This window comes from Dinoponera quadriceps, unplaced genomic scaffold (genome assembly GCF_001313825.1).
Source record: "Dinoponera quadriceps isolate SergipeBrazil2010 unplaced genomic scaffold, ASM131382v1 scaffold1872, whole genome shotgun sequence".
Taxonomy (NCBI): Eukaryota; Metazoa; Arthropoda; class Insecta; order Hymenoptera; family Formicidae; genus Dinoponera; species Dinoponera quadriceps.
Window position 1 is genome coordinate 367,795 of NW_014555944.1, and position 24,911 is coordinate 392,705.

A 24,911-nucleotide genomic window follows, 5' to 3' on the forward strand; every position below is an offset into this window, starting at 1 on the left:
GGTTGCCAGGTTGAACCGAGTAAAAATCTCACGGCAGAGTGACACGAGTGAGTCCCCCACGTCGACACAGAGGCAGAAGACGAGAGGATGGTTCGGTGGGATGGGGGAGGGAAGGGAAAGAAAAATCGCGACGACATGGGGCGAGGGGGATGTACGGTCGAAATAATTCGTTTCGGATTCTAGATTACAGCGCTACTACGCTCGAGTTGTCCTATCGATATAGTATTAGTCCGCGATAACTCGATATGACGGGTTACTAAGTTTGGCCGCTTCTAGATTTTTTCTTAGGTATACTGTTCTCCCCTCACCGTCCTCTCTCAAGCCTACGGTCTGAGGAAGACGACGGTCGCTTGGCTCGGGACGAGTTACAGGGCTGTGTCGCCTCTTGTCTCGGAACTCGATCTGCTCAGGCCGCGGAAACAAACCACGAAAAAACACACGGCGCCCGTCGGACTTCCCAGCGACGACAGCGATCATCGTCGTAATCACGCGGCACGTTCGCTTCTTCGGAAAACCGCCCTCGCGCTAGGCCATTTTTTATTAGTCGATAGCTAGCAGCTGGAATTTTTTCAAGAGGCCTTCGAACGAACACTTTCCCTCTCTCTCCGCGGTGCCCCGCGAATCTCGCGAACGGTGGACACGTGTAACGGCCGAAAAAGGGAGTACCGAATTTCAAAAAGTGGTGCAAAATCCCGAAAAGCCACAATCCCGAGAACTAACTACCGCGACAAGTTCTCAAAATATTACTTCAACAAAATACCGAAAGCACAGAATTATCCCGAAAAACTGAATCCGGGACTATCTTGTGAAGTATTGGACTCGTTTATATCTTTGCGAGATAATATCATTTTCTTCCAATACTTAGGGAGATTGTGCCGATAATCAGTTTTCGGGATTGTAATTTTCCGGGACAATTACGCGCTTTCTATTATTTCAAGGAAAGTTCTATTTCGGGAGATTGCCCCGGTAATCAGTTTCTGAGATATTGTCCCATTTCTCAGATTTCGGGATTTTGATTTATCGGAGTTACGCATGCCCACCACCGCGGTGATCTCCTGAAATATAATTTTCCCGAAATATTGAAAGTATGCAATTGTCCCGAAAAGTCGCAATCCTGAAAACTGAATACCGGGACGATCTTCCGAAATACTGGAAATATAAAACGTTATGTTTATAACTTCACGGGGCAATTTCATGCTTTCGATATTTCGGGAGATTGTTCCGGTATTCAGTTTAACGGGACTGCGACTCGTCGGGACAATTGCATGCTCTCGATACTTCGGGGGAATTTTATTTCGGGAAATCGTTCCGGTATTCAATTTTCAGAATATTGTCCCACCTGTCAAGCTTCGGGATTCCGATTTTTCGGAATTATACACGTCCACCCCGCGAACTCGTCATTCGTAACTCGTCCCGCGTGCCGTCGATCTTCTCGCGTGGCTACAGGACACCGGAAGTCGGCCTCAACCGCGTCGCCATGGACCTTTCGGTACTCCTGTGCCACGCGAATCGAACCCTTGACACCCATCTCGACAGTTTTGCACGATCAGATCCCTACTTGTCGTCCCTGAGGAGGGCTTCCTCGGCTTCCTTCCGCCGCGCCTTCGCCTCTTTCTTCGCGCGCTTCTTCTCCTCCTTCGCCAGCTTCTTCGCTTCCTTCTGCCTGGTCTTCTCCGCCTTCTCCTCCTCTTTCTGCCGCGCCTTCTCCGCCTTCTCGCGCTCCTTCTCCCGCTCCTTCTCCTTCTTCGACTTCTGCACTTCCTGGACCACCGACATCTTCGGCGCCGAGGCCGGCCTCTTTGACGCGGCGCGGCCGCACGACGACGCCGATGACGAGGACGTCGACGTGCTGACGACGCCCGGCGTGCCCCGCGGACTCGGCGACGATTCCAGCTGCGTCACGATCTTTTGAGCGCATCTGCGAACCCGTCGATAACAATGTTACACGAGCTCGCGAAAATATCTATGTTCGTCGGGGCCGATCGTCTAAGTCGCTACCTGATTCGGGTGGACGCCTTGCCGGCGCGGTAGTCCCTCTGGAACTCTTTGATCGGCGGCAATCGACGCTCCCGATTTTCCCGCATCACCTCTTCCTCCTCGCTCACCTGCTGAACGGGATCCTGGTACTCCTGTTAATTTCGACAAACAATCGTACGTGCATATCGTCTATCCGGCACGGAGGGCCGTTGTCAGCGCGTCAAACGACACACGAGTCGCGTCTACGCGATCGACGACGACGCGCCCCGGAAATCTACGCCCATGTAGGAATCGTATAGGTGAGACCGGGTCCCGTTGTCACACTCTTTATTTCTTGCGGTCTTGCATTTTATTCAAATTAGTGGGATATTACAATGTAATATATAAAGCTGACTTGAAAAATTGTATATATATCGATGTATTGCGTTATATTAATAAAGAAACATAAATGATTTCTTCTATAGAAACTTAAGTGCGTCATGAAATTAATTGGATTTGCTTGGAACAACATTCGGCGATCAGTACGCGTGCTTAGACGCGCGTACTTAAGGAATGCCACAGCGTGACAGTCTCGGTATTGTATCCCGGTATTGCAAATTGATCATTTCTGGCACTTGGCAGCCCTGGGAGTCGGTATAGCCGGCTCATTGCTAGCATCCCGGCGTCGCACCGGTATCAAATCGCATCATAGTAGCACTAAAAATCTCAAAGAAGAAAAGTACCGACCACCAGTGCCTCGCCAGCAATTACTTCCTATTTGGGCCGGTATTCTACACACCAACGGACAAATCGCTAACCTGAATCCGCATTTTCATCGACTGCGTCTGGGAACGCCTAAGCGTGGCGCCTGTGGGCTGCCGTACCCTCGTAGGTTTGCCGAGCGTGGAACTTCCGGTGCTATTCGCGGACGAGGAAGTCGCCGAAGAGACGGAAGACACTCCTGCGCGAGCGAATTGGATTCAGAGAATGCGGCCGATTCGGGGGAGGGGAGGCATTTCTCGGCTTTGCCGGTAAGGAGTAAAAAACGGATCATCCGCGAGAACGACGATTCGCTGGCTACGAACCAGATATGGAGGACGAACCGCTGGCCATCGAGTACAGGGAGGCAGAGGCTGGCACGCTTCCGGGTCCCCATCTGCCGCCGGGCCCGGACACGCCGGCGGTGACGCTTGTGCCCATGTTGTACTCCGACGCGCTTTGCGGCAGCACCCAGGATTTACCCGACATCGAATACTATAAGCCAAAACAGTCTCACAGTGCACAATCGAGCCGCGAAATCTCCGAGCGAAACATATCTGGAACGTTTACGACGTTATTGCCGTGTGAAACATTCACGCCGAAACGAACTCCGGCGGCTAATTAACATTATTACGGCGAATTCATCAGTGTAAACGGTGCTCCCCTTGTTTCCTGTGCTCGCGTGCGATGCAATGTTATATTTAACGAAGTGATAACGAGCCCTCTTTTGGGATTAATTATTTACCGAACGCGATCGATCGCGCAAGGTGGCGACCGAGCCGGCCCGCTCGCAGAGAGCGAGCGCGATATTTCCAGCAGTTTCGATTGGTAAAAATTGTCTTTGAGTGCCAGCGGGTGTGTGCATCGCGTGTGTACGCGGTAACCGAATTGGGATTGCAAAGGCGCCGACGGCTTTGTGAATTCGCTCCAATTAGCAGCGCGATTTTCGTCAATGTCGCGCGCTCACACCGGCGGAAACGAAACTAAATATACGAAACTGAAATTCATGCGGATGCTCGACGAGACGACGGGAATCGATAAAAAATGAATCTCACGACGGTGAGCTTCGGTCGCGAAAAATAAAAGAGGAAGTATAAACGCGGGAGAGGGGGAGGTAATTGACGGGCGTGAGCGTCCGCTCAAAAGTGAAAAGGTCCTCCCCTTGCGATGAAATACGCGTTCAGATCGTTACTTACGTCACGCGGAATGAGAGTCTGCTTCAGACGGAGGATCTTCGCTCTGCATATGACGCATCTCAGCGGTAAGAGCCTCTGAGAGACCGCCATTTGTATCGTTTTGACGAAGCAGCGTCTGCAAAAACCGCCGGTCACGAGAGCTTAACTACTTTCATCGAGCTTCCGTGAATGAAAGAAACGACTTCTTTTAACGTGAAGCCGAACGAGTTAAGCGCGTCTCGGCGTTTGCGACACGCCGACGTGCAGGGGATAATTATTAATTGTTAATCCCGGGTTTTCCGCATGGAGAAAGACAAATCAATTACAAGGCTTCGTGAAATGCAAAAATTGTTAGTACAAGGCCATTAAGAGCCCAGCATAATACTTATATAGTGCCATAAAAATCACTAGATAAGTATACAAGATATGTACGTTTATTTCTAAACGCAGATCCGTCAGATTCACTGTTAGATTGTAATTATTATTGACGATATAGCTTGCAATTAGTTCTCAATTAGTTTGCGAAAAATCAATGTATACATAGTTATCTTTCACTTCTCACGGCGCTACAAAGAAAAAGTGCGGAGCACCGTCGGCAGAAAGTTGCCGCGAGGAAAAACGGGCAAGTACGCCCGAAATACTTTTTACCTACCTGCATACCACCCGATGCCCGCATGGCGCCGTTTGCATCGTCGCCCTCGCGTTTACGCATATGACGCACTGAAAAAATAACGAAGCAGTCGTCGGACGCGGTCTACAATATTGAACAGAGCTTGATTGGCAATCGCACGGACGATGCCGAATATTGACTAGACGGGAAGGGATCGACAAAAAGTGAAAAAGAGAAAAACGGGGAAACAGGCAGACAGGTACAGAAAAAGAGGGAGACAGAGAGAGAGGAGAGAGAGAGAGAGAGAGCTTGCGACCGTGGTAGCTTTTGTATTCGACATTGGTCGCGTTTTCTTTCTATTTGTGTATTACATTTATATATTTGCACATGTGAACGTGATTAGAATCCAGACAACACATCGTTGTTGTCCATAGGATCGGGACAGCCGCTATTGCTACGCCGGCGTAACGTAATTAGGCGTCGCTTTAATCGAAATATTAATAGCTCGTCGAGGGTGGACGAACACGTCAGGAGTCGAAGGGTTGCGACCGCCACTTTGTCATCGTCGTTAATCGACTTTTGCGACCGATTGGCCGGCCAATTCATTCGGAAATTGCGACTCTTCCGGATGGACGGTCGTCGTATTTTGCGCGATATAGGAGGCTCTTCCGTTAGCGTAGTTCACTTTATCGCGCGACCCGCGCGCCTAATCGAGAGAGTGTCGGCTTAACCAATCGAGAAGATACACGCGGCATTTCTCTGACGTAATACAGAGATGCGATCGTACGTACCACCGGAACTACGGCCGAGCCGTAGGAGAAGAAGGGCGCACGTTTCATTCATTCATCTCCGATATCTCGTGATTTTCATACTTCCCCCATTCTTTCTCGCATCTTTCATATTGGCCGTGCGTGGAAATTTAAGCGAGGACAATTTTCCGAATTCCCGCGGAGAAAATTCCACCTGAATGCGCATTAGTCGCGAACGCGCGTAATATTCATCAAGCTCCATTCGCCGACTAATTTCCGACCCGTGCTTTTACGTAGGCACGGGGATTGTTCTCCGCTCGCGGTTCAGCGCGCGACCGGCTGAAAGAATACTTCGTCTCGTTTCGCCGTTTTGTTCTCTCGCTGTGCGGCGCGCCTTCCCGCCGAGGGACAGAAGAAATTTCATTCGCTCGCCAATCACCGGGCCCGCGGCGAACTTACGAATTATGTCTGATTGTCCGTCGCGAAATGAGCAGGGCACAACAGGATTAACCTTAAGGAAGAACCTTAAAGAGGAAAGTGTAGGTCTAAGGGGAAGAGAGACAGCGAGCGTGTCGAATGCCAATCCAAGCGGGAATAGCTTCTCTCGACGAGCCGAATCGGCGACAGCCTCGAACGCTCGCGAGAAAGGGAAATTTTTCGTCGCTGAGAGAACTTTATTTCGCGACGAATTATTATTTCTCTCTCTCTCTCTCTCTCTCTCTTTCTCTGCATAGTAAACAATATCTTATTAAAAACGGTCCAGTGAAATTTATGTTAGCTTTAATAAAGTAACAAAAACTCCAGTGGTTTTTAACATACAATTTTTTACTATGTATACACATATGTTGTTTAAAAGTTCGAAAACGGCGAATTATCTCCGAAGTGACTAGTTTTATTGAAAAATGTTTGAGACAAAACTTGCAGTGTTCAAAAAATTATATTAGATAACAATATCTCTGTGACCTTAAAAGACTTAAAGTACCCTAAATAAGTAGGTGCCCTCTTTTTATTACAAATTTCAGTAACCGACGTCGAGATCTTCTCAAAATACTAATGACAATATCCAATCCGGATCTTTACTTCAAAAGCTAAAAGGGTCAAATGCTGACTTGCCATCAGCATCAGCGTTACCCGATGGGCATTGCGGAAAGGTTTTTGTAGATCACACAAAAGACCGATTGTGTGATTGGCTCTTTTCAGAGCCATATGATGGGCAAAGTCCGAGCAACCTTCTCGCGGCGTTCATCAGATAACGTTGATGTTAGCGGCAGGTCACAATTTAACACTTCCAGCTTTTGAACTAAAGATCCGAATTAGACATTGTTGTCATAGTATTTTAATAAAGTTTCGATGTATTGAAATTTATAATAAAAGATAAGAGTACCCATTTAAATTTTTCAAGCTAATCTTGACAGGTTATGCCAACGTCATTTCAAGATTACAAAGATATTGCCATCTAGCATAATTTGTTGAACACTGCAAGTATGTTTGAAATATTTTTCAACAAAACCATTTATTTCGAAGATAATTGGCCGTTTCCTCTGTGATCACCTTGTATAGAGTTATAAATCAATTCTACTCTACTCTCTTTCTCTTTAGAGATAGCTGATTTTGGTCGCTCGACGATGCACTAAGAAAATTATAGTTATTTTCGGTACCAGCAATACCCTTTCGTTATTTTACACACGAAACTAGTCGACTATATTTCCAGTAAATATTACTGTAATGCCAGTAATAATAACCTTACGTGCTATGTTGCTGCTTCTATTTTCGTAATTAAAATAACAAAAGGATATTGTTCGCACCGAAAGTAATATCTATAATTTTCTCTCTCAGCGTGTGCTCGTCGTGAGCGCCGTTCGGAGAAAATTCACTCGTCCTGGCACCTCAGCCGTGCCCGTCCCTTACCTCGTCCTCCTGCGAGGATGCCAATTCCGGCTCGTTCTCCTCCAGTTTCGTCAACAGCTTGTCCTGCAAGCAGAAGAGAGAGATCCCTCTCGTCAGAATACATTATGCGAATCGATTCCGCCGGAATTCCCCTTGTCGGAGGGATGATCGGATTAGATCGGGACGCGCATCGCTCGCTCCCGGGAGAAAATCATGCTTCCCGAGGAGTAAGAATTCCTTCGCGACTCAATGGTTGCTCGCGGTTTCGACAGGGCGTTCCGCCGAGACGGAGCCGACGATTAAAGCAATTTGGTAATCTCGCTCGTTTCGCGTAATCGCGCGCCGCTGTAAAAAGGAAAGAAAGGGGGAGGAAAGTAGATCGCGGCGAGATGACGGTACCGGCAGCTCTACAAAACGATCAGCTGGCGCTGATGCTCGCCAGTTCGCTCTTGAATCCGGTATAAGGCGATACCGCGCATTAGGTTCCTCGGTGCAGCACCGTCGCTCGGGAGACTCTCGACAATGTCAATCCCGTCATTCCTCGTGCCTATGCTCTGTCACTTGTACATTTTCCGAAGAGGTAAATCGAGCACAGCGTGAACGTAATCGCGCGACAACTCCCATTCCTGTTCCGGCGCGAGCAACGATTATACCCTCCCCGAGAGTGCATCGCAAAGTGCTGAACGTGCATACGTTAATACACGGGACGCTGTGTGCGTTAATTAGCTCGGTGATCTCATAGTGTGCGTTAATATTTCATATTCGATACCCGGTACGGTATAATTTGTAATAATCAACGGAGCGGAGAATGATTTATTTTCATCGGACGGGGCTGTGCGAGCGTGGACACACTTAATACTGCACACACTGAGAGAAAAAATATCTAAGAAATAAAAAATACTTATTTGGTGGGTACTAATAATGTATTTACTTACGCTAAGATAGATATTTTTACACTGAGAAAAAATATTTTCAAATGAGAAAATATGTACTTTCTGAAACCTGCAGCTTCTCATGAAAGTAATTGTCTGTTCTGCTTAAAAATAAACGACGTTAGAGATTTAAGTAAATACAGTATTAACACCCACCCGAATAAATATTTTTTATTTTTAGATATTTTTTCTCTCAGTGTAGAATACTAACCTTTTGTTTCGGGTCTATGCTTTTAACCTTACATCTTGAAGACGTGACCGTGTAGTTAACGTTAGAAGTACCGAGCGGTCGCTGGCCGTTTCTATTTCTTACATTAATCTTTTATTTCTTGTGCGAAAGATAGGATTCTGAAATGTTACGATTACTCATCAATCATTTCTTTAATCAAGTGATTAATAAAAAATCAGAAAATTTAAGACAGGAAACAGAATATTAATCTAAAAAATAGAAACGGTCAGAAATGACCGCTCGGTGTTTCTGGTGTGAAGAAAAGGAATACTCAAAGATTTTGTAACGTGACTTAAATATATTTTCAAAATATAAAACAAATTGGAAATTAGTGGGGTGAGAAGCAAAGGAGAGAAAGGGGCTCGTAGAAAATATCTACGTCTCGAGGACGCACGTTAATATTCCAAGGTTAACCATCGAAATCCAACGACCGACGCGGGGGGAAAAACTGTTAACCGTCAGCGGACGAAAACTAGATCACACTGTTATTCGCGTGAATTAGCGTGCAAACCGGCTGTGCAGTCGGCACATGTATCTGTCGCTCACGTATACGCGATCGCGCTAAGTGTAATTCCGTTTCATTAATAACGGCGGAATCACGTAAGCCGGCGTGATTTATGTCAGAGGCGGCGACGGTGCGCGATAAAAGTACCGACGGTGGAAAGATCGGCGGAGCCGGTCGTAATTAACGGATGACGAGTCGTCTGTGGCGATTCGCGAGACATGAATTTGGCGAGCACACCTACTGAAACGTATCTATACTGAAGAAGCCTAGAAAAGTGAAGCCTACAGAGAGGCCAACTTTGGGGCATCCTCTCTTTATCGTACGCGTATGCATCGCTCTCTTTAGAAAGAGATAGGTTGCCCTAAACTTCTATCTGCCTCAGACGCTCTCTTAAGTTGAATCGGTGAAAATGCCACTAATTGAATCAGTGAAACAGTATCCTACCGATAATCAGTGAATATTCACTCATTTTTCGTGGAAACGTTTCCACTTTAGCCTTCTATCTGATACTTCACTGATTCCGGCCGGCGAAAGATTCACTGCAAATCGCTGTTACGCGTCCCGTAGTGTACAAAAATATGTGTACATATCATACATGTATTCAACCATGTGTATTTGATGTAGTTTGCACGGTAACAGACTCAAGAGCTAGATGTTTCGAGTTCGAGTCCCGTCGGAACAAGCGTGTTTTTCAAATACGATGTAAATGAAATCAATTAACCTTTCGACTGCCATGCTGATTTCTCAGACGCAGGTTTCCAAGTGGGACGAACGGCTGGCTTCAATCAATGTTCAGTGTAATAGCATGTTTATGACGTTAATTATATTAAATAATAATGACGAAAATTATATTAAAATATAATAAATAAACATAATGCATACATGTGATATAATGTCGTTTATTTTCACGTATAAAAATCAACTAGAAAAATCCATAAAAATGATGAAAATTGTCCGACAGAATTATTCGAAAAAAATTATTTACGGAATGAACGGTTCGCCCCGCTTGGGAGTCGAAAGGTCGGATACAATTAAGAACATTTCAGGCCAAATCGTTGACAATGCCTTAAGAGTGGGATTAAGATAATAGAAAAGAAGACATAAATAATATCTTTCTTAACTGTTTACGCAGTTAGAACTCCGATGGAAGCAGCTGTTGCTCTCAACAGGCTTTCGCAGCGAAATTTCACTGATTACAGTGCTATACTTACAAATATGATCACTAGTGACCACTGACTGTTTCTCGAACTCGATAATACACTAATCGCACTTTAGAGGACATATTTTCCATCGAACAGGCGTTACATGACGATGCCCCCTTCCATCGTGCTCATATTTCAGCGCGCCCGAGCGAAGTGCCAAGTACGATGCGACAACGGGGACGCGCGTTGTTTTCGCCCGATCTCTTGGCGCCCGGGCAAGATAATCAGCCGTGTTGAGCGTCGCGGAAGTGCGCCGCTAATTTACTAATCCGATCTCTCGTCGCGTCTCGCGACGGCCACTCTCGTCTCGCGCCTCCGACTCCGACCTGGTATGCCGGCGCGGTGCATTGATACCGAAATGAGGTAATCAGAACGCGTAACGCGTCTTGCGTGAAAACCCCGCTTACTTATACGGTACAACAAATCCCCGATGCTGACGCGTGTCGCCCTTCACCGTGAAAGGACGATCGGAGCGCGATTTCAAGGCAATCTCGACGGGGGGAGATCCTCTTCCACTTTTTCTCCTCCTTCTTCGTAACCGGCACCGCGAATATCGCGCGAATGTAATCGGACGCCGGGAAATTGAGGATCCGCGTGCGGACGAATCCGGTGACCCCCTAAACTCCTCGCCATTTGGCGCGACGCGTCGTGATATTACATTCTCTCTCGCGGGGGAAAATCGCAGGTTCACCGAGCCTGCTCCCAGGTGTGGTGTAAAAGAATCCGCGCACGCGGCGCGCCAGACGACGTCCTCTCACGCCTCCCTCGCCCCACCTGCTCCTTATCGTTCAACGATGCGGTATTCTTTCCGACGAGAAGCACTAAACAGAGTCGTAACACCGAGAATGTCAGCGGTGTGTATGATTACGCGGCAGAAGCGCGCTCCCAACGCGACGTCACCGAAGCGAGGAAAATCCAGCGCGACTGATGAATAGCGATGTCGATTGCGGAAGGAAAAAAAGAGTAAATTCTTCGCCGTAACGGTTAATCCGCGAGGTGCGCGGATGACCGACATTCGGAATGTCCGATTTCTATGTGTTATTCCCGTTCGCTCGCCTGCTCCTCTCACCTGATCACGGCGGTCCGCCGAAGATGACGCTTCTTTGCCTCCCATCGGCGACCCGAGGTGAGAAAATGAGGCTCACACCCGGTTTAGGTAATACACGCTGACATAACGGCTCTCGGCACGCTCCGGCGGGCCCGAGGCGAAAAAAGCGTCGGTTACTCTCTAAGTGTATTGCAGTGTATCGTCATTGAGATGCAGTCCGCGGTCACCGGTGGTCGTAGTACAGCGTAGCACTGCGAATCAGTGAAATCTCGCTGCGGAAGTCCGTCAGTTTGTGGAATAAAAATGTATTCTCTCAAAAGCGAGATCGCGGCAGCTACAGAAACTAAATGTCCGAGGACGTACATTACTGAAACTGATTTCACTTAGTTTTCTAATGTAGAATTTATCCCGCGAGTTTCTCGGTGGAATTCCGGTGTACCCTGTATATTTCCTCAACAGTACACGTAACAGCGATTTGCGATGAATCTTTCATCGGCTGAAATCAGCGAGGTATCAAACAAAAGAGCTGAGTGTGAAAGTTTCACCGCGAGAAATTCGTCAATACTGACTGATTACAGCCAATTATATTTAGATTATAATCAGATAATGATCGGTACTGTTTCGTTGATATAATCAGCGACTGATTCGACTTAAGAGAGTAACAGCACGATAAGTATTCAAGGCGAAAGTGTTAAGCCACGACCTATATTTTGGGCGGGTCACTCGAAAAGATGTTATCATCCGGTTGCGCAATTACGAAATCATTCGCTCGCCTCGAAGCATGAAGTGTACTTGGACGGACTTTCACTAACCGCTCCGATCGATTCTTTCTTTATCATCCGCTCGAGCGTCCTCTTTCTTCTTCTCCTTCTTCTCCTCTCTTCACCAGGATTTCACGCGGTACGAGCGCGTTGATCCCCGAATCTCCGACGTTTCTGCGCTGTACCGAGTATTCGCGGCGAGCGAACCGCGAAATTAAAACCGGTATTCGCTCCTGCGTTTCCGCACGAACGAAAGCCGTTCGTCATCGACGCATCGCCGACACTCTCGGAGCGCAAGATCGAAGGGATCGCGCGGAGGGGAGCGACCGCTCGCTGCTCGACAGCCACTTAACCGCGCACGTTTTCCGCGAGAGCCTAATTGCTATGGAACACGCGGCATCACGTGCGTTGCCGAAGTAGATGAAACGACGGATTACCTCTCCGCGTTTCCTCTCGCGTCGATACACGCGACCGAGAACGCGGCCGGACGCACCGCGAGGATCGGCGTTCGTTACCGCGGAATTACCGCCTCTCCCTCCGGGAAGTAACGACGCCCTTAGTTCGACGATTAACCTGTCGGTGCGCGAACAATGTCGCGTACTGTGGAATCAGCGTTTCCATATCGCTGAAATGCTAATCGGCTTCGGGCGAGATCCCTGGTAAATATCGAAAATCGCCGATGTTCAGCCGCGAGACGGTGAATTTGCGGTCTGTCGTCATTGTAACGAAATACGCCCTGAATGTTGATTTACCGCCTCATTTTTAAACGCTGACGGCGGCCGTACAGCAGCTAGATTGTAACGGGATGTCCGATAATGATCTCGCGATTCGCGTGATGTGCAGGTAGAACGGATTAAATTGAACCGGAAAAGCATGCTACGTTTTCGTAAGGATCGTTAATGAAGAATTAATTAATCCGTGTGAGCTAATGACCGCGCGGGAAACAGTAGGCCGGATTTCGCGTAAAGAAAGATTCCTTACTTCCGAAGGTGTAAGCAACGATGAGTATTGACTGACAGCGAGATGTGTGTTTCTTTTCAACGCTCATTGCTCGCTGCGTTACTGGAAAAGTCCGACCTGCTGTTCCCCACACACGATAATTCCCTCACATCGATTAATTCCTCATTAACTGTCGCGATTTTTCTCAAATTCATGACAGCATGGCACAGCGTCGTGGTACGTGATCCTCCCCTCTTCACTTTAATTCGTTCTACCTGCACGGATCTCGAGATAATTATCGGACACCTTGTATATTTTAGAGCAGACAGCGGCGTCACCTACTTTATCATACTTGACACGTAATGGCTAGATATAACGGCTATTAGATCACAAAACCGATTCCACGTTTTAATGAATAATCTGCCAGTAACGAACTGGTTAACGAACCAGTAATTAGTAGAGCTGGCAAATTTAATCCAGTTGTACTAGCTATTAGCCTTTGACTCAGGCCGGCTAAAGTACAACATTTCACTGGGGACGCTTCGCTGCAGGTTTTGCTGAGCGGGAAAAACGGACGGACGCGTCGTAGATCGTCGAGAATCGAGGAGATCCACGCGAGGAGAGTAGCGGGAAAATACCAACGCTTTAGATAAATGTGCTTTCGCGTGTCCGCGAAGACGTGTAATAACGCTGCCTCGTGGTGCGCCGCGTCGAAACGACTATTGCGATAGCAGGGGCGAGGAGAGGGATTGTTCGACAGGGTGGGTATCGCGCAGCGTCGATCGCACCGTCGGCGGCACGACACGCGACATAACGTGACCACCGTCAGGTTCAATGACGACGACCGCAACGATTGGTCGAGGCCGGGCGTCGTCGCCGGCATAATGCACCATACTTTCGATAGGGCGAACGAGACGCACGGGGGTGAGCAGTTTTCGCCGAGCGGCTTATTTTTCGGAAGAAAGAAACGCGCGACAGCCGGCGGCGTCTTTTTTTTGCGGCTCTCGTGCGGCGCGCAATCAGTTCAATTAAACGGTGGAAATATCAAAGTGCGCGGGGCGCGCTCGCGAGGGAGTTTAAGCCGTTCGTTATCCTTCGGCTGAAGCCCCTCTCTCGTGCGGTATTGAATATAAATTAATCGACCGCGGCGAGAGAGAGAGAGAGAGAGAGAGAGAGAGAGAGAATAGCAATGGAGAGAGATATCGACAAAACGATTAGCGATACGTTCGCCCCGATGAAACACTCGGTAAGATTGGGCCGCGCATTGCCGCCAATTATTTTTTCGATACCGTTAGAATCTCGTATATTGAATCTTGGGCGAATGAGATCGCGGAATTGCCGGCTCGAGCCTCGCTGATGATGATGATAACGATGACGGTGATGAAAGCGTGTCATGTGCTTCTTTGCTTTTCTCATCAGGGGACACCTCACTGTATCTGACTCTACTTCCCACCGGCACGTGCTTCTATTGCTGCCCCATCCAGTTGAACCGGGACGTCCAATTTCACTTGTATACCAGGTAGGACATTGTTCGCGTACGCTTCAGCATCACCGTCGCGCAGTAAGTCGTGCTTCAAGCGGCCTCGACTTGGCTCGCTCACTTTGACATTGTTCGCGGATCGGGCGGTCTTAATTGACCGGAAATTTCGTTAATCTGTCAGTTCATCGAAGTTGCCCGAACTATTCGGTCCACCGGCGCCGATTAATTATTAATCGATGCCCCCGATAGAAAGGAACGAGTTTCCGCCCCCTCCCCCTCCCCGTAAATCAGCGAGTCAATCGCCCCCGTCGGTCGTATTAAATTCCGCAGATTTTGCTCATAGCGACATTTTTCTTGCGTTTCGCATTAACCCATGGCAGGAGGAATCCGACGTATCCGGCCCTGCTCGACCCGGACGACGTCAAGACATTGTGGAGCAGTAACTTCAACATTAAACATCCGACCGTCGTGTACATTCACGGATACAGCGACAGCGCTGAGGGAACGGGCCCGACTACTGTGCGAAACGGTACGTTCTCCTAAATATGTATTTAAAATCAACAAGCCTGATCCCACGTAGGTGAGATAGCCAGGCATCATAACGGAGCCAACGTTTGGCCGATGCCTGGCCTGTCAATGCTTGGCCTGTCAATCATCGGTCAAGAATCTGTTATCCGGCACTGGGCCATTACCGTCAATTGAATCGCCCGCTCACGTAGCGTGCACACAGAAAAATATTATTTGTACTGCGGCAAAAAGCAATTACTTCGTTTATTTTTCTTCCTTTAGGTAAAGTAATTTAGCGTTTTATAATGTAATATTCTTGATTGAAGTACTTAACTTAATAGGGCCGGGGATGTGTTTTGAATAAATATTTCATATTTATGATACATACTTGCGGACATATAAACTTATGAAGTACACGAAACAAGATATATCCGCAAGTATATCATAAGTTCATCATGTAAGCATAGCAAATTTATTCAAAATATATTCTCGATTAGTAAGTTTAGTATACTTCAATCAAGAATATTAAATTGAAACACTAAAAATAAAACTTCGATTTACTTATTCCAATGAAACCTATTCCATTTGCCTATTCACCTATTCCAGTTAAACTGAATTTAACTTGGCTTTGATAAAGTTTATAATATTCTTGGAAAGAGACGACAAGTTTTTTTTTTAATAAATGATAATGAGCTTTACTAATATTCGTGATGTGTATATTTTAATATCGTATCAAAGGAAAAACATATTTTTTGTTCAAAATAATAATTATTTAAAAGAAGAAAAACAAACTGAATAACTGTTTCTCTTCACGATATAAGTAATATTTTTCCGTGCGTTTTATAATTTTTAATCCTTTTACAAGGTGGTGTTAACAACGCGATCAATTTAAGTGAGATAAATATTATCACAGTGGAAGAATTTTTCCGCTACTAAACTAGGCCGTGTGACAAGTTTTTCCATATCCGTAAACTCGAAGCATATCACGAAAGTATAAACTGGAACACCTCGTGAAAATTGAATTATAATTCATTTTATACTAAAATGAATGTTCCTATTAGAGATAAAATAATCTTATCGTGAAAATAAGTCAATAAATTGGTAATATACACGTTACATAAAATGTAAGTACATAAAATATATTTTGTTTGAAAATTTGAACATTTATGCTTCTAATTATATTTCTTTAAATTCTTTATGTTAAAATTTAAAATAATTCTTAATATTTCCTAAAAATGATAGAAGTATCATTTAATAACATATAATATTGATTTTGTCCCAATTTGTAAATATTCTTAGTTTTTTCTCGACTAACAGTACGATTTCAATCGCTTGAGGTTAGAGAATAATTACAAAAGGACGTTATAACGAAATAACCACAAAAAATATGTCTCATATTAACAGTCAACTTCTTAGATGTCGGCAAATAACCGCTCGAACTCTCGCCGTTAGAAGCACAGTTATAATATTTTAGTATTTACCGCAGCTTTTAATTTTATTTAACATTTATTATGACGTACATAATATGTAAAATTTTAAGTAAAATACATTTGCACTTTAATATGGATAAATATGGAGATGTATTATCTGACTTATTAAGAAAAATAGGCGTGATTCTCACAAACTGTTATTAATTGGGACATTCGCTTTATAACGCAAAGAAAATTATATTCTTTGCGACGGAACTCGCTTCATTTGTTTCTGATTATTCGCCGAGATCAAAGCTGAAATCAGAGCCTTTAATCGTGGATTTATCTTCAACTTAATATACCGCTAAATTAATCACTTATAGATAATCGGAGAAAGATCCGCTCGGCGGAATCGGGACAGTCTTGGCTTTCGAATGCAATTTGTTTGAAGTCGTTATAACTTTTTCTACGCGGAGATATCGACGGGCAGCGAATCGCCAAAGCAGGACTGAGGCCCGGAACAATGTTACGCGCCGCTCTCTTGAGCCGCCGCCGGTTAGAGAAGGGAGACATTAAATGCGAGGAGTGAATGTACTAGAACGTAAAACGGGCGCGGCGTGAGAACTTCGGTACCTCTCGAACAGTCGTGTCCCGGCGGAAAATCGGAAATACGAACATGAAACAAACATCACTCTTCTCGGCGTCTCGCGCGGCACGTGTTCCTATCGCGTGTGTTCTTGCCATGACGTGTACACGCATATATAATTACGACACGTACGCGATAGAAATCATTGTGCAGAAATGTCATGACATTAAATAAGGAATTGGAGACTATCAAATGTTTCCACAAGTTTCGTACGCATTTTGCGCGAATATTAGTATCAAACTGTTCCACGCAAAGATTTCCACGGATTTTTCAAATAATACGCACGTAATTTCGAGGTCTCGATCAATATTACGTCAACCAAACGTAATGTGTTGAGCGAAAGATTCATTTTCAACCCTTCGACCGCATTACGGATCAGATAGGTGAATTGTGTGCGAAAAGAAGTGCCTACTCTCGAAAAATCGTTAGAGTCGCAATGCGTGAACGAACGTTAAAGCAGAAGAGTCGCGCTTTATTCTAGAATCTTGTCAACCTCTTTTTTTTCATAGCTTTTCAAATATGCAATTTAGAAAACCGTCACAGTACGTCCCCGCTTGCGGCATAAGCGACTTTTCAGAAATTGTGTTATCGAAAAGTTCATCGCAGTCCAGTTGAGAATACTCGATTAGGAGGAATTAACTATCGGTGTTAGATCCGAGTTATCATTCTATTACAATCTAACGCTGGGTCAGTACCGGCTGGCAGTACCAGATCGATACGAAAAATCAGGCACTCAGTAACGACTCGAGGAAGAGTCGTTCATGAGATCCTATATGGGACACCGAATTACGGAGAAGTCAACGGCGAGGAAAGCGTTCACGTTCATCCGTGGGAAGTAAAGCGTTTTAACCAACTCGTTAGCATACTTCGACATGCATGAAAAAAGTTCGATCTTCTCGCTCGGGCTTGTTCGAAGTAGAAGTTCGACGGTCCCCGGAAAGTGTCTCGGGCGGAAATGAATTTCAGCTCACTTTGCTGAACTCCTCGATAATAAATGTGTGGGAGGAGATTTTAACTTCTCTCTTTTTCCCCGGTAGGCGCGAAACACTACACGGTATAACGCCTTGAATACTGCAACAGCCTACACGGAAGTCACGGTGCGACGCTTCGCTTTTTCCCCCGAAGGAAGGATTCGCACGCGCGTACGGCTCGGTGTGAGGCGAGTAGGCTGAATCCATTAGTGACTACAAGATTTATGAGTGCCCCTCGAAATCTCAAGAGGTTCTGTCAGGATGACGAATAGCGAGCGCCGCCATAACTTGTCACAATAAATCGCGAACTTTTCCACTCCTCGCCACGCGAGTTGATCCAATTCAACTTTCCGTCCCACGGGAGCTGCGTTTCTGTCGTTTATGCATTTTCTTTAAAAAAAATCTCATTTCTCGCTCGACGCTTTCCAACTTCCGCACACTCGTGGGGCTCATTAGGCGTCAGACGAAACAAGCCACTCACGAATCAATCGCTGACTTCATCGACGTTGCTCTTTTACCGCAGGAGAACACTTATTTTGTAGTTTTATCGTTTATTAAGAATAAAACAATGGAAATTATATCCGTCGTTTTCGTTTCAGCCTACCTCCGTCGTGGGCCCTGCAACGTGATACTAGTGGACTGGCCCCGACTGGCGGTGTTACCGTGGTACATAACGGCGGTAAGGAACTCGAAAATCATCGGACCTCACTTAGCCCACATGATGAGCTGGCTCGACGCGCAGAAAGCCGTTCCTTTATCCAAAATACATGTGATCGGCTTCAGTTTGGGTGCGGAAGTTGCCGGCTTCATGGGAAAGGCTCTCGCGCCTCGGAAGGTAAAGTCGTAAGATCTGCTAGTCAAGTTCGTCAGCAACACACACACACACACCCACTCACTCACACAGAGAAATGCCATGTTATCTATCTCACACACTCGCTCGGCCAAAGAGGCATTATCGGAGCCGCAACGACGACGGGAGTTTCAATCGCGAGACGCGTTAGCCGAAATGGCCGGAACGCCTGGAAACCGTACGTTGATAAACGCGCTTTTAGGTAGGCAGAATCACCGGATTGGACCCGGCTTATCCGCTGTATATGGATTCCGGGGACGACGGTCATCTGACCTGGGCCGACGCGACCTTCGTCGACGTCATTCACACCGACGGCGGCCATTTCGGATTTCCCAATCCGATCGGCCACGTCGATTTTTACCCGAACGGCGGCATCAGGCGACAGCCCGGCTGCGACCTGAGGAGCATCGTTCGCATGGGCTTCAGGAGACTCATCAATCAATACAGTGAGTGGACTCGTTACACAGATATGCATAGAAACTCTTCCCCCTGCTCTCACCCCCTTTCGTGGCTTCTACTGAGAGGGAACCTTTAGAGGGAAAGGTGATACTACAGCCCCTATTCACATTTTGTACAATAACTTTGTTAATAATCAATATTTTTAATTGCAAACTTAACGATTGCATTGGTCCAAGTGTTGCTCAATCGATTCCACAGGCACAAAGTTACGAAATATTGATTATTTAGGACGTTATTTATAAAAATACGGCAGCACTGCGAAATGAATCGAAGGGAAACAAGGATGATAATGTGGCTCCCCACTAAAATAGATTTGAAAAGATTGTTTTTGTTTAAAAAGAGCGCCACAATACTTATATGGGCCGTAATATCATCTTCTCTATTATTTTGGAAACACTCACACAAGTACCTTCATTCTCTCCGTTCAGTCACTTGCGGCCATAATCGAGCCTGGCGTTATTACACGGAATCATTGGAAAACCCCTACGGATTTCCCGCCAGCCACTGTCCCAGATGGCGACCTGATATCTTGGCGAATTGCGTGTGGAAGCCGGAAGTTTACATGGGCTACGTGGCGAACCCCACGTACCGAGGGAAGTACTACTTGCGTACGAACGAGCGACCGCCGTTCGCCACGAACCTAACCAGCCGCAAGTTCAGAAAATGAAGATCGACGCGCGACAATTTTGATTTGGATGAACCAAATTGAGGAACGAGAAGACGGCCCTCCGCGCGACAATCGCGTTTCACCAAGATCGTCCTCTCGAACGCAGCTCGACCGAGATGGATGTCAAAGCATTCCTTCCACGACACCGTGGTAAATACGCTCGCGAAATGGAAGCGGTTTGCGCGTCTTAGTCGTTTTTCGCTATTCTCTCTGTGAACAAGCCCGCGGCACGATTAGTCTCCCCACCTTCCCCAGAGCGTTGTTGACGTGAATGGAAGTATTTTTCCTCGGAAAATAGCGAAACACGCGACGGAACGCGGCTTTTTTGTTGCCATGGAGCGAACGGTGCCGAAATGCGAAAGGAGTTCGAGAGAAAATCCAAGTCGCGTAATTTCGATCCCACGGTAATTCAGCTCATTCCGTCAAACTAGAAGGATCAATAGAGAACTTCGAGGTGATCAAATATTAAATAATTTTTCAACTAGCGCTTCTTCGAGCCTCAGCATGAAGAGAACGACGGTGAGTCGCCATTTACCGTAGCTCGGCAGGTAAATTGCCCGCATACACAATGAAAAACTTGAGAAAAAAAAACGGTCCATTGAAATTTTTGTGTTACTTTAACATGGAAATATGTTGAAAAGCACACAAATATATGTTAAATTAATACATTCATGATGTTAACATATTACTTTTTGATATGTTCACCTTGTTAAAGTAACACGGAAGTTTCAGTGGACTGTTTCTAATACAAAATCATGTACTTTGTAGTGTTGTATCTCCGGATTGTCCATTGATTTCAGATATCGTAAAGTTTAACGAAATCTGCAGGATTAATGCAGAATCGAAATCTCGACTCGGGAAACCGCTTGCGCTTGATGTCGGGCAAAGCCTGCTGATATCGTGCCAGATAGAGGCGTATTGTTTACCGTTCTAACTCTCCTTTTAATTGTCAACGATGTATGAATTATGCTCGCACAGTACGACTAAATTTGCGCGTTCATAGCGGGTGGGATACACACGGCCATTGTTCCGCGTTGTGGCTCAACGCGAACTTCGCGTGCGATATTTCGAGAAGATTTTTACATGAAAAACGATAGGCCTGATAACGAACTCACGTTCGTAGGAGCACCGACGATGAGACTTTAACGATGTTGACTTGTACCGTCGAGTGTTGTTATGCCTCTGTGTATCTTTTACGAGCAGTTACATAAAACTCCTGGCACGCAATGCCGACCGGTCAAAAATAAATCCACTAATTGACTTTACTGCGACTTTATTTCCGTGCTGATCGACATGTTCGTGTGTGTATGTGTGCGAGACGGAGACGAAAAACAATAAGAAATGCAGATGTAGGATGACGAGGGAATAAGGAGGCTAATGATCGGAGAAACAACCGGCAATTTTCGTGCTATTCTCCATGCGCCCTACTCCCTCCGAGGCATGTAAATTTCAAGGCTAAGATACTCTATTTATTTCCCATTTTTGGACAATCGATGAGGGAGTCGGGAACGACGCGCCTTCCGACGAAGTACGTGCTTATGCTGAAAATTACGAGTGGCAGATTGAGGGAACGCTGTGCTGAAAGTATGGCGTGCGCGTCGCGGAATCGGAAATATTTCGAGGGGCCGACCGATCCGTTTCCACTTCTCTTGTGCTGCTTTTATTCCGTCACCGGCGTCGCTCGGCGAGTCACGAAGCGCAACGACCCTCTCTTACGCGCTTCTTAGCCCCTTGAAAAGGCCGTTTATTGCTAAATTAGTGTGTACCGTAAGTTTGTCTCCGACATGGCATTCGGGAATATCTCTTCCATCTCTCGCAGGCCTTGTCTTCACCGGGAAGTTCGGCTCCGCGGAACTCGCGCAACTTCGTCGAACTTGTCGGCCGAGCTCGAGGTGGTCGAATTGCACGTCCCCGAAGAAGAAATTCCGTCTGCCGTTTTTAACGCTCATTAGACCGCCGCCAACTTTTGCCACCCTCTCTCTCCCCCCTTTCCAGAGTAACTTTCACCGATCGTCTCGCGGAGGACTTCTCGAAGAAGAAGAAACTCTCGATGAAGAAACAGATTGAGGTGCTACTTGATCTTCAAGCTGGCGATTAAATTTCATCAAGACAATTTCGTGGTTTCGTTCGCGCGACTACGTCGATGATTTTTTGGAAAAAGGACAAGCGAGCTTGCTCGAGAATTTCTCTATAAACAGCGCAAAATGGAATGACGAAGTATGTTCGAAGAAACAACAACCGGTTAGACAAACTGTAGACAGAACAATATAACATATTCAGCGGTCGGAATGCAATTTCAGGATCGATAGGATGATTTATGTGTAAGGCAGAAACATTCTCTGACTCATCTGGAAGATAGCACCGTGACCTTTCACGATCACGTTCGGTTAAACTGCGTTCGATTTCGTAATATATTTGGCAGGACATAGGACGGGCGAGGTTGAGCTCGCGGGAAGACCGAGAGAAGCGCCGAATCGGGTATTATTTTCGGGGCGAGTCGGATACTTTCATCTCTCTCTCTCTCTCTCTCTTTGTCTCCCTTTCCCTATCTCGCGAAGGAGGTGTCGAATCGACAGGCTCGAAATTCACGGTGCATCCCGGAATCACGAACGACATGGACTCCGTGGGATCCGCTCGGAGGTCAATCAACCCGGCATGTCCACTGAAAAATTCAGCACGAGCAGGTCGATAAGAATCCAATGGCCAGGGTTATAGATGACCCTAGTCTTGAAAGACCACGTTCCGTGAAAGGCCTAAGGCTTTCGCAGTCTACGCTTCAGCACGTTCGACCGTGTTCGGCGTCGGTTCCGCGTCTCGAGGAATTCCCTCGAGTATCGTTACTGGCTATACCCTCTCTCTCTCTCTCTCTCTTTCTCTCTCTTTCTCGGGTTAGACATATACAGTGTGTCCCAGGCTTCAAGGAGCTTCCTTTCATCTACTATCATCATCTAGAATTCTCCGACCTGCGGTTGACTCTTCCCCCAGCCGGAGGCGTGATTTGACGCCGTCCACTTTTCGCGATTTGATCCCAGCGAAATCCGTTAGCTTCGATTTTCTCTTCGCGCCCGCCGATAAATCCCTCGCTGTCGAGGCCTCCACAGAATTTTGTTCACGCTTCCCTTCTTTCTAAGATTCGCAAGCATCTCGGGAATTTTTGAGCCACGTGCCCTCTCTCTTTCTTTCTCTCTCTCTCTCTAAGCGAGTATCCACGCTGGTCGATCGATAAAGCCTCTTCCGCGGGATTTGCAAACCGCGTATTCGTTGTTTTCTGGAAAATCGCGCGGCTTCGTCAAGCTTCCCCCGACGGACGAGAAAGCGAAATCGTATTTCGCGTTACTGTCATGTACCTGCATCGCGCGCGAATCGATGAGACGGGGACTAACGTCGGGGTAGTTTCCGCTGCTAAAATCGCTGCCGCCTATCGACTATTCGATCCTTGCATCGCCGAGTGCATTGTCCTCCGCGGAAATGAGAAACGAAATACGAAACGCACCACCACCATTGCCACCACCACCACTAACACCACCGCCACTATCACCGCCTCCACCACTACCATTACCACCACCACCGCCACCGTCACTTCCACCCCGGCGTCGTGGATATCGATCCTTCTTTGTTCTCGTTGTTGAGGTTACGAACATGTCAGACTCGAGCCATTCGCATGTTGTGCCTCATGGTGTCACGTACCGGGTTCCGTTTACGCGGGGACTTTCCTAGAAAAAAAGAAATCAAGCACGAGGGGATGTTTCCCCAGTCGCCATTGGCGTCGTGCTCCCTCCCTATTCCCCGAACCGTTTGTCTTACACGAAGTTTAGCATACAGGCTGAATCCGAGTAACGACGGTAATCGTTATTGTATGCAGAGGAGACGACGCTAGTTCCGAAACTTCCGAGAGAGAGACACCTTCTGCACGAACGCGCGCGTACGAACATGAGATTGGTGACAAACGAGTCCTATCTCGACTCGCGAGACCTGGCTAATTGCATCGATCTTCGGCCGACTGTAAAAAATCTCTCCTTGGAACACATCGAGCCGCCGAGGACGTCACGTAATTAGCGTCGCGCGAATGCCCAAGTTGTGTCGGCCAAGAGAGAGAGAGAGAGAGAGAACCCGATGCGTTGGTGCCTCGTGAACGTCTTTTCGCGAACGCTAATCACATTCGCACACATCTTCCCGTTGAATCCCGCGTCGAGATTTTCATTCTATTTTAAATCTAATTTAAATCTACATTAAATGTTCAATGATATTCTATTACGGGTGCTACAAATGGGGAAGTTATTGCCGTTTACTCCACATAAAAACTTAACGTAGAACTAAAATTCCGATTCCGGAGGACGAAATTCTTTCTAGCATCGCGGGATCGCTTATTGTGCTTCTTTGATTTTCCACAAATGGAAACTTATTTCCGTTTTCTCCACTTGAAGACTTAACGTAGAGTTTCAAGTTTTGACCCGGGATCATCCTAGTGCGCTGTTGCGTCTCTCTCAGATATTAGACACAGGTGTAACGTCGAAGCCGTCGGCGGAACTTCACGGGACACCAGCCGGCCGAAGTTTGGCGGGTTGTCGCAAGCTCCGGCGCGCTCCGTCCTCTCCCGTTTAATTCATTTCGCTCCGTTCTAATTCCGAGCTGTCTTATAATGGGAGCCGAGTAACCAAATTGAATTCCCCGCCTTTCCCGGCAGCCAGAAACGCCGTCGTGGATAAATGCGAGGCCGCGCTCCCGCGGCGTCTACATTTGACGGGAGCGGTATTTACGACTCCGTCGAAATATTCCGAGAGAATCCCGATTGTCGAGATAGAATATCGCGGGGGAGAATGAAATTAGGCCGCTTCCCGTCTCCTGCATTTTGCTGGGAAAAAGGGGGCCTGCGGGGTGAGGGGGAAGCGCTTCCGCAGATTGTTTTATCGTTGTTTGTAGGTTCGACACGTGGTCGGAATAGCCGATAACGGGAAGCGGCTCGTGCCGTCCCGTGGATTGTGAGATTTTGAAGAAGGGGGCTCTCCGCTTTTACGACGACAGGTTAATGGTTTCAACGCGATGAGTTATTCCGGATAAACCCTCGCAGGTGTTCCTAAGCGAGGCGGGCGGAATTAGACGACGAGCCCAGTCAATAGCTCTCCTTCCGTCGTCCTGAGCTTTTTCAGTATCACCGCTGCTCCAGTAACCC

General features: G+C 46.8%; 1 protein-coding gene across 1 annotated transcript in view; it reads right to left on the reverse strand.

Moving 5' to 3' along the window:
• LOC106745929 overlaps nt 1-24,911 on the reverse strand; it is a 46,262-nt gene that overhangs the window by 12,398 nt on the left and 8,953 nt on the right. Inside the window, exons 2-8 of the mRNA XM_014621959.1 lie at nt 7,158-7,220; nt 4,543-4,610; nt 3,912-4,026; nt 3,042-3,210; nt 2,775-2,917; nt 1,999-2,129; nt 1,559-1,918 (exon numbers count right to left, since the gene is read on the reverse strand). Coding sequence (XP_014477445.1) covers nt 1,559-1,918; nt 1,999-2,129; nt 2,775-2,917; nt 3,042-3,210; nt 3,912-4,026; nt 4,543-4,610; nt 7,158-7,220 — 1,049 coding nt within the window. The remainder of the gene's footprint in view (nt 1-1,558; nt 1,919-1,998; nt 2,130-2,774; nt 2,918-3,041; nt 3,211-3,911; nt 4,027-4,542; nt 4,611-7,157; nt 7,221-24,911) is intronic.